Source organism: Sinocyclocheilus rhinocerous, unplaced genomic scaffold (genome assembly GCF_001515625.1).
Source record: "Sinocyclocheilus rhinocerous isolate Xijiao unplaced genomic scaffold, SAMN03320098_v1.1 scaffold601, whole genome shotgun sequence".
NCBI classification, from domain to species: Eukaryota; Metazoa; Chordata; class Actinopteri; order Cypriniformes; family Cyprinidae; genus Sinocyclocheilus; species Sinocyclocheilus rhinocerous.
The window spans coordinates 707,779-718,723 of record NW_015656605.1 but is presented as its reverse complement, the minus strand read 5'-3'; the positions used below and the strand labels follow the sequence as shown (position 1 = coordinate 718,723).

The 10,945-nt window shown below is 37.1% G+C and overlaps 1 protein-coding gene across 2 annotated transcripts in view; it reads right to left on the bottom strand.

The window, feature by feature from the left end:
* LOC107720442 (proprotein convertase subtilisin/kexin type 7-like) overlaps positions 1 to 10,945 on the bottom strand; it is a 23,406-nt gene that overhangs the window by 5,113 nt on the left and 7,348 nt on the right. For both annotated transcript variants that reach the window (XM_016528140.1, XM_016528139.1), the window contains 9 exons: positions 10,770 to 10,860; positions 9,866 to 9,920; positions 8,450 to 8,588; positions 7,283 to 7,383; positions 5,921 to 6,088; positions 5,514 to 5,624; positions 5,327 to 5,429; positions 2,528 to 2,684; positions 2,355 to 2,449 (listed from right to left, as the gene is read on the bottom strand). In XM_016528140.1, the coding sequence (XP_016383626.1) occupies positions 2,355 to 2,449; positions 2,528 to 2,684; positions 5,327 to 5,429; positions 5,514 to 5,624; positions 5,921 to 6,088; positions 7,283 to 7,383; positions 8,450 to 8,588; positions 9,866 to 9,920; positions 10,770 to 10,860 (1,020 nt within the window). The remainder of the gene's footprint in view (positions 1 to 2,354; positions 2,450 to 2,527; positions 2,685 to 5,326; positions 5,430 to 5,513; positions 5,625 to 5,920; positions 6,089 to 7,282; positions 7,384 to 8,449; positions 8,589 to 9,865; positions 9,921 to 10,769; positions 10,861 to 10,945) is intronic.

Here is a 10,945-nt window from a genome sequence, read left to right as displayed (position 1 = left end):
TTTGCAGATTGTTTTCATTTAAGGATAGCTACGTTATAAACTGCAAAAGAGATATTTTTTCAAAAAGCCCATATGACCTGCTCTTTAAAGTTAAAGTTAGTATTATAACTTTAATGTTACAAAAACTTTATTTTTGACAATATTCACTCATCATAACAGTAAAATATGGCAATATACTGCAGTATTTCCTCTCAATCAGTAGAGAATATGGTTAACACCCGGTCATGCATGAAAAAAAAATACCATCATGTACCGTGAAACCGGTATAATTTTGAAAAATACCGTGATATAAATTTTTGGTCATACCGCCCAGCACTACTCTCAGGTATACTTTACAGCATTAGTTGAGAGATTTTTTTTTTCCTTGAGAAAATTTGCCATGTCCTGTACCTGATATATATCCAAAATAATCAATATCGAATCGCAAGCTTGTGAAAGATAATCGAATCGAATTGTGAAATTTGTGTCAAAACCCAACCCAATGACAACCCCTTGAAAAACACAAGCAGCAGAATGGGAAAAAAACACAAGGTCTTGAGATGCGCTTTGTAAAAGCTGAACGTATATTTCAACTCGAGCACCGTGTTTTTAGACTGCCGTATCATGCGCAAGACGCTGCAAATGACAAGACATGAGCACAACAACTAGCATGTGTTTACATAGAAAAGCTATGGGAAAGTAGTGCAGTGGAATGGAAAAACGCATTCTGTGTGAACGGCCCATTAGGCTCTATGTTGTTTCAAAAGGAATATTTCATCCAAACTGTACTGTTTACTTTACTGATTTAAAGTGAGGAGAACACAGTGATTTTTTTATTTATTTACTTTTGACTTAATCATTTTGCTCCATTTTTATTCTGTTGTGCCCACTGCACCTGTAATACACAAGTCGTACAAAACATCTTGCTTGAAACAGAATACGTGGACGTTTGGTCCTCTTAGACAAACAAAACTTTTCTTCAAATTGTGAATGGATTATGTAGAGAAACCGAGCAATGATATAATCAACTAACTACACAATCAATCTCTTATTTACACTGCGTGTGTGATTTTTTCTCTCGGTATAATAGGTAGATCTGCAAGCGTGTAGAACTACGTAAACTAAAACCATTCAAATTAATTAATAATAATTTGAAACCAGAGCACGCACACAGAAACAGACGAGCGTTTGAAAGCGGGTGCCTTCGAGTGGGCACAGACTTGAGTTGGTAGCCTACTACTGGCACTGTAAATAGACAGTTTTACAAACTCACCGGATCTACACCAATCACACAAATGACCCGTTCTGAATTCAAAACGCCAACAAAACATGAACTGCAATTTTTTCAAATATCCCCAGGAAAACCATTGGGAAACCATTAGTCTCGCTAAACGCACCTGTGCTGGCAAAATGAGTCACATTGAGCAATTTTTCAAAAATGAGTTATTTTCATTTGATTTGTTGGAATCGGGTGAACAATGACTGAGCTACACCTGTCTGAAGTCGATAGAGTCAGCAAAGTCAATTCTGAGGAAAATCTAGTTAAAGTTTTCTGAAGGTTCCACCTGCAACATTGCATCTTTTCCTCCAGTTCTTTTCTTAATAATCATTACTGTATTAATGGTCACAATATAGCTATTTTTTATTTTATCTTTGATATTGTAAATAAGAACAGATGCAAAAAAAACTGTAGAACAAATACAAGAAAAAAAGCAAATAGTGCATTACATTTTTAATTTTACATCTAAACAAAAGCATTAAAAAAAACAAATAATCAAATGCAATGTATAATTTTGACCCATACAATGTATTGTTGGCTATTGCTACAAATATACCCCAGCGACTTAAGACTGCTTTTGTGCTGCAGGCTCACATATGTGTGAAAACCTCAAATTTGACTTTTTTTGCCTGTAGCTCAAAATTAGGCCGTGCGCATTCCGACTCATTTTGCCAGCACGGGTCACATATAATAATATCCTTTTAGTTATCATCTCTAGTATTGCTCGCAGAAAAGTAAAGCTGTATCTTTGCCCATGCAATTTTTGTTTCAGTTAAAAAAAAATGTTGTTTCAGTTCATACCTGCTAGTGTTTCTGTGGACAGCTGCTCATGAAACACTTTGCAAAGACCAAAACATTGCTTTGCCAAGTAAGCCTCTCTTAAAAATGCCATTATGCCAGCTATAAACAGTTTTTTTTGCAAGGACAGTTGAACAGCTGCTAGTAAATGACTTGGGATTACGCATGCTCTTGTGATGCCATCAGCGTATTATTGTATTTTGAAGATGTTCCCGTGATGCTAAAGGTAGCAGCTAATTAAGTGAAGTGTTGCACAAAAAATGAGTTGAGTAGTAGAACGTAGACTGTATTGTCTTACTGTGGTCGGTGATTTGTAGACTGTATTGTCCCTCGGCTCTTTCTCCCCAGCATCGCACAGTGGAAAACGTCCAGTCCGTGAATCCAGTCGTATCTCTACTCAAACAACAAAACTGGCGTTAAAAGCGGCCTCGCCGTGTGTGTGGAGCGAGTCAGAAGTGTGGGGACACTCACACATCCAGCGGTCTCCGGGCCCCGATCAGAGAGCTCATTCCACTGGGACAGACGAGCCGGATCTCCACGCTCGCGCGCCGCGGATGGACGACCGTCACAGTAACAGACACGTGCTCCAGCGTCTGCATGCCAGACTGCCTCAGCTCAGACAGAGAGACTATGAACCAAAGAGATTCAAATGAAAGAGTAATACACTTATAGCTTTATTTTGCATTAAACAAAATCAACTGAAACATGCAACCGATTTCCATTTCACCACTGATATGAAGCAATTACAAAGAGAGCAGAAACAAATCCACGGTGCATGCATGACGTCTGATGCAAGACTAGTTTACCGACGCATTCACACATGGCACTGCCGTCCACATTCACATCTGAACACTAGTTGACCTTCACGTTAAACCACTTAAATAATCAGGCTTTAGTCAGACATGAATCTTGCATCAAGCCAGACAAATGTTAAACAGGGTGAGCAATTCAGTCCAATTATTGTGTGCTGCTTTATAAAAGACTACATTACTAAAGGTCATGTTGATTTAATAGAGTACATTTCCAAAAAATAAAAAGAACAGGTTCTGCGCCAGAAAATTACGGTAAAACTTTATTTTAAGGACCAATTCCAACTACTAACTAGTTGTTTATTAGCATGCATATTACTAGCATATTGGCTGTTTATTAGTACTTATAAAGCACATATTAATGTCTTATTCTCTTAATCCTAAACACCATATCTAAACTTAACAACTACCTTACTAACTATTAATGAGCAGCAAATTAGCAGTTAATTGAGGGAAAAATCTTGGTTAATAGTGAATATGTGTTCCCTATTCTAAAGTGTTACCAATATTTCTTATGTAAATGAGATTTTAATGATCAAGTTTGTAATAATTATCAACGGCCCCTTCCTGCTAAACCTTTTATACTTTACAGGAGTTATTAAAAGTTTAGTAACTCAGAAATCTCTTTTATTTCTATACAGAGCTGCAGTGGCAATGGTCCTGCTGACGCAGTTATGCTGCTGCTACACACACATTAATGCTTTAAAATAACACAACTGCAGTAAGAGCGTGAGTGAAGGACTGCTGAAAGAGAAGAGTGCAATTCTGAATTCTTACATTAGGCTACACTAACTCCATGGCATTTCCTCAGAGAGGCTTGCTAAAACAAGCTCAACACTCTCTAACCATATAGGGAAATGATCCAAGCTCAGGGCGAGAGACAGAGAGAGAGAGACAGACAGACACAGACAGAGAGAGAGAGAGAGAGAGAGAGACAGAGAGAGAGAGAGAGAGAGATCAGTTCATCATGGTAAACAATTAAAGAAAGGTATAAACAACAAAAAAAACATGCTAAAGGTTCATTATGTGTCAGATACAAACACTGCACACAACCCCTTAAAGTCATCTGCTGACAATGACATCTCTTCTCTGGACAAATGGACAAAACCAAGCCCCGTCCTACATTTTTCCCCATTCACAAAGCTGTTTCTCTCAGATAGAAGTCACAAGAAGGAAGAAAAGATGATCACAGCTTCTGTTTCATGCTGATATTAATGCTTTTGAGAGCAAGTGATTGTGTATAAACCTACTTATGAATGAAACTGACGTGAACCTTTCCTGAGAGGCCATTTCATTTCTGTTACACTATTAAAACACCTTTTCCACCAATATCCAAGCGACTTTAATCAGGTTAGATGTCATATTGAATTAAACGCGGATGAAAACGAGGCTTGCGGTCTTTATAATGGCACTCACTGTGTATTTTCACAAATTACAACCTTCAAAACTGTTTTGAGTTTTTGTCTACTGAAAGTGTTTTGGAAAGATGTCTCGTCAGCTGAATAAACAACAGTACAATCCACTGAACGCACTGTACTTCAGTCCCTCACAGCCTCGTTTTCATTCCTGTCAGACAGCAAATATGGAGCTACACTGACTAATGTCTATTAGAAACTGCCATCTCACTTTCAATGGGTTTCTTTGTACATTTAAGTTACATCTTAAGTAGTTAAACTTTATAGCTGTTTTTATTTAGATTTTTTACAATTCATCAATATATTTGAATCTGGAAATCCGATGAATATTAAAAAAAAAAAGATACATTTCTGAAAATTCTAAATGCATTAATTTGGAATTTTTCCCTATTTGTCCATACATTTAGATTGTACGGATAAAAGAAATAAATAAAATCACAAATGTATCATTTTCTAAATGTATTATTTAATATCATCTGTAAATGTAAATTTGATCCAACTTTGCCACATTACATAAACAGTGCTGCTGAACATCTCGTTTGAAAGATGTGAGCTCAATGGAGAAGGGAAACAACATTTCACTTTCACGGTATACTTGAACACATAAACACAGACAAACTTGTCCAAATAAGGGCAGACTAGTGCTGTCTGTGGCACAGATCCATTAACAGAGCACACAGATGTCATAATAGCCCTTTTTATGGTTTGTTCTGAATTACATATTAGATCGGAAAACTGTAAATATTTTGGTCACACTTTAGTTTGGGAACCAATTCCCACTATGAAATAACTATGATTTTGCCTCAATAAACTCCTGATGTGCTGCTTATTAATAGTTAGTAAGGTAGTTATGCATGGGGTTTAGGATTATAGGGATCTGAAATATAGTCATGCATAATTAGGCTTTAATAAGTGCTTCATAAGTACTAGTATGTGCTAGTAATATGCATGCTAACAAGCAACTAGTTAATAGCGAGAATTGGTCCTTAAAATAAAGCGTAACCAATAATTTAATTTCAGTGTGCTACTCCATCTAAATCTCTTACCATTCCAGGTGTGAGTGAGAGTTTTGGGATACTCTGGGATGCCCTCGTTGGTCTTTAAAACTGGGCTCTGGTAGGACACCAAAAAGGGGACGGACTCCCAGACCTGCCAGACATATAGATATAGACTCTCAGCTGCTTAATGAAGCCTGTGTTTCTCTGAAAGCAGCGCTGCTGTGATGGATCTAACCTTGGCAGCATTAACGAGCCTCCAGGCATTTAGCAATCCAAAGCCGTACTTGTGACTGTGGTGGAAACCGGCTCCATTGATTCCCCAGTCAGCCTGAGCGTCAGCGTCATGCTAAAGACATAAAGACACCTCAGCATTAAACTACTGACATTATTAAAACCTTAAACTGACTAGAGAGATGTAGGTTGTGGTCAGTGAAGTGTCATCTGCTGTTGATGCAGGTTTATTTACAGTCTTTAAATAATTTGCTGGTTTATAGAACTGCCGCATTAAAGCAATATCACAGCGATGATCTTGCTGTAGAACTGAATATCATCATGGCTGCTTACTATAGCTGACATTCAGAACAGCACCACTCCTGCTTAAAAATGCATGTTGATTACAGGTTAATGCATGTCGACAGCTACCTGTGTTGCTGTGTAGGTGATGATGTGCTGGACGTCCCGCCAGCTCAGACAGGGCCGCACCTGCAGCATGAGCGCCACCATCCCTGCAGCCAGAGGAGCAGCCGCTGAAGTGCCTGTGTGTCCGTCAGTACAGCCGGTGCCGCTCTGCAGCGACCAGTCAGACGTCACCTGAGAGAAACACATCAGGAAACCGAATCTAAAACCTCTAGATCCTCTGGTGATGCATGCGGGTTTAATGCTGCTAAACTCCGCCCCTGCAAGCTCACGCTCATCTGCATATCCACTAGGGCTGGGCGATATGGGCAAAAATTCACATCTCTGTATTTTTTGGCCGATTTGCGATATACGGTGTATATATATGTTTTTGTATTTGGATTAAAAACAATCTGTATTTAATATATATTTCACTTACCGCCGCCCAATGTTGTCCAACAAAACAATACATATTAAAGGATATGAAAACAAATAGTGAATGTAACCATGTAAGCCTTTATATTATGCGCAAAAAAGGGTTAAAATCACATTTCATTCTAACTCTGTAACATTGCAATCTAAACACAAAAATAAGGCTTTTAAAGTGTAAGTTAAATTCACTAAACTAAAAATTAAAATAAATGAGAACAAAAGCACAGTTGTGTTAGACTATTTTGATTACTTCATTACAGTCACTTTACAGTCAGTGCTGTCATAAAAATAGACTTACTTGCAGGTTTAAAACTCTACATGTCACTTATTCTAACATTTACAGATGGAGAATATACCTGTGAAATGTAAGTTATGCATTCAGGAAGACAGCACATCTCAAACACATTAAACAGCGCGAGTAGGCTAGTGTCTCTGTCAGCGGCACACACAGCCTTTCTGTCAGAGCCGCTTAAACTAATATGCGAAACCAAACTATAAACTAAGTCTTACCAGTTTTTAAAGGCCTTAATATGAAGCTTGTCACATGTTTAGAACAAATTGGATTATGCACTTTCTCTGCAGCAGCTCAGTCTGTCAGATGCGCTTGTATCAAACTACTGTATATCGATATAAACGGTATTGCCTCATATCGAATCGCTTATAAAGAAAATATCGATATATCATACAAACTCGATATACCGCCCAGCCCTAATATCCACGCCCACACCTCAACATCCAATCAGCATCCAGAGCCTCTAACGGCAGCTGCAGTGATGCAATGACTTTACCAAGTGCTGATTGGGTCTTTTATTCAGAAGGCGGGGCTTATTCTGCCATATTGCGTGTTGTGATGGAGACAAAAAGGTTTTTTCCACTACATTCTAATTTATTGAGATGCACCTGTATGCCTGACTTATGTTATAATCAAGCGTACTTTAACAGGCTACTGATACTCACTATACTGCGCAGCTGTCTGCTCCCACTGCTGAACGTGACGGCCAGCATAGACGCACACTCTTCTGCATAAAACGGCCTTTTGCCATTCTCATCAACCGCGCCTGCAATTACACATCATCATCATTCACGGTCTTAAAAAGAGCCTTCGTTTTCTTAAAGGGATAGTTCACCCAAAAATCTAAATTCGCTGTTAGTTTACTCATCCTCATGCCATCTGAGATTAATGTGACTGTATTTCTTCAGTAGCACAGTAAAGATCTCGGTAGTCGATGATTCAGTGGCTGCCGTCACTTCGACAGACATAAAAAGCAAGGAGCATGAAATGAATCCCCGTGGCTCCTGTCAATATATATTGAGGTCTTATGAAGCGAAACGATTGGTCTGTGCAAGAAACCGAACATTATTTACTATATTATAACACGATACTTTTCTGCAAACTGGTTCTTTCTGACAGTTTGTTTCAACTGGTTCAAATAACCGATTGATCAGTTTGTTCACGTAATCACACAATGACGTGACGTATACGCAATTATAATCAACTCACCTTTTTACATAAACCATGAGAAACCATAAACACTTTCATTTTTGCCCCTTCATACAAGTGTTCGGTCCGATTCGATGAACTGGTTCAGCTCGCTCACCAAAAAGAACCGGTTCAAAAGAATGATTCGTTCGTGAACCGGACATCACTCCGGACCGTTTGTCTGAGGCTCTGGATTACAGGTAATAATGTTCAGTTCAGTTTCTTGCACAGACTGATCGTTTCGCTTCATAAGACCTCAGTGTATCGTCAGGAGCCACGGGGATTCATTTTGTGTTGCCTGATGTGCTTTCTTTGACTCTCAAAGTGACAGTAGCTGCTGACTTGCATTTTATGAACCACCAAGGGCCACAGTTTCAGTTAAAAATCTGTTCTCAACACAAGTCGCCTACATCTTGGATGGTCTGAGGGTGAGTAAATTAGCAGGCGATTTTCACTTTTGGGTGAACTATCCCTTTAATGCTATACAACAAATATAGAAATACAGATGTAAATACAAATATTTAAAAAATACGAAATTAAGATTCTGGGCTGAAATCTGATTCAGAAATGTTCCTGACAGCTTTGATCAGACAAGGTTTAGACACTCATAAGTTAACTGAGCTGAGAAAGGTTAGATTCATTACCAATGGTGACGGTGTAGATGGAGTTAGCATAGCCGTCATAGTTGCAGTTGTCTTCATACTGTCCTCCATTACCACTGGCGACAACAAAGATGCTACCGAAACCTCTCCTGCCTGCAATAACTCCATGCTGCAGCGCCGCCTGTGCACAAACAACGGAACCATTCTTTGTAAGAATCGGACTAAAACATGGATTAATTACTCAAAACCACTGTTGGCTGAACTCTGGGGTTGCAAAAAGAAAATAGACTGCTGTTCAAAAGTTTGAGATCAGTAAGATCTGTAATGTGTTTTAAAGAAGTCTCTTTTGCTCATTAAGGCTGCATTTATTTGACCAAAATACAGTAAAATATTACCATTTAAAATATTGGTTTTCTATTTTAATATACTTTCAAATATAATTTATTCCTATGATGCGCAGCTGTATTTTCAGCATCATTACTCCAGTCTTCAGTGTCACATGATCCTTCAGAAATCATGCTAATATGCTGATTTATTATCAATGTTGGAAACAGTTTTTGCTGCTTCATATTTTTTTGGAACCTGTGATACTTTTTCAGGATTATTTGATGAATGAAGTTAAAAAAGAACAGCATTTGTTTAAAATAGAAATATTTTCTAACAATATACATACTTACAATACAATATACTTTTTATCAATTTAACACATCTTTGCTGAATAAAATAATTTATTTCAAAAACAAACAAAAAAAAAAAGAAAGAAAGAAAACAAAAAACACTGACCCCAAACTTTTGAATGGTAGTGTATACTATTAGAAAAAAATTATATTTTGAATAAATGCTGTTCTTTTTAACTTTCTATTCATCAGAGAATCCTGATAAAAGTATCACAGGTTCCAAAAAAATATTAAGCAGCACAACAGTTTCCAGCACTGATAATAAATCAGCATATTAGAATGATTTCTGAAGATCATGTGACACTGAAGACTGGAGTAATGATGCTGAAAATACAGCGCTGCATCACAGAAATAAATGACATTTTAAAGTATATTAAAATAAAAAAACATTATTTTAAATAGCAATAATATTTCACAACATTAGTGTTTATTCTGTATGTCTGATCAAATAAATGCAGCCTTGATGAGCAGAAGAGACTTCTTTAAAACGCATTACAAATCTTACTGATCCCAAACTTTTGAAAGGCAGTGTATCTGTAATGGCAGAACATGCATCTTGTTTTAAATGTAGCTGTTTGATTTTATGTAAGGGTCTTATTGGCATGTTGAAGCTATGGCTGAAGCACCAGCACCTTATCTTGGTGCAAGTACAGAGAACCAAACACACTGCTGAGGTGCAGCCAATCATATGGAGAAGGATGCATGTCTTCTGCTTCTCATGATTCATGATGAAATGCATTACTCTGATGAAATGTAAAGGATTAGTTTCAGACGGCCTAACCTTGCCTAAGGGATGCGGTCCATCAACCGTACGGCCATCATCATCCGGACCCCAACTACAGCACAAAATACACATGGTACCCATTTCAGTAAAGTCTCACATTAAAAGTGGGACAAGTTAACATTCATGGATTATGAACTAGTGGTTTATGCATTATCTAACATGAACTGAAAATAAACAATACATAGTTTTCAGCAATAATTAATGCTTATGAAAGTACAGTTGTTCTCTGTTCGTTCATGTTAACAGATACAGCTTTTGATTTTAAAAATGTATTATGTTGAAATTAATATTAAAATTCATAAAGAAATATCAATGTTAGTTAGTGTTAACTAATGTAGCTAAACAATGTTAACAAATGAAACCTTGTCCTACTACCCTTATTTGTTTTAATCGGCCTACTAAAATTGTGCTCAGTTGAAAATAAACAAATTGAACTGAGCATCAAATACTTATAAAAAAGCAAATAAATAAAAATAAAAATATTTGTGATAACAGTAACACTTTACAGTAAGGTTCCATTAGTTAATGTATTAACTAACATGAACGAACAATGAACAATACATTTATTACAGTATTTATTCATCTTTGTTAATGTTAGTTAATGAAAATACAGTTGTTCATTGTTAGTTCATGTAAGTGCATTAACTAATGTTAACAAGCACAACTTTTGATTTTAATAATGCATTAGTAAATGTTGAAATTAACATTAACTAAGATTAACAAATGCTGTAGAAGTATTGTTCATGCTTAGTTCGTTAACTAAACTAATGTTAGTTAGTTAGTTAAGTTCCTTAACTAATGTTAATTGTTAACTAATGAACCTTATGAAGTGTTACTGTAAAAACTATGTTAAAATATCTATTATATCACAAATTCTTCAGTGAGCTTGCACAAAAAGTACCTGCAGCTGTAGACGTCATTAACTTGGTAATGCTTATTAAAAGCAACAGCCTCCATGCTGTCTGTGAGGGGTCCGTCCAAAACTCTGATGCCTACGAGGACACATACACACACACACACACACACTCGCACACACACACAGACACGCACACAGACACAGACACGCACACAGACACA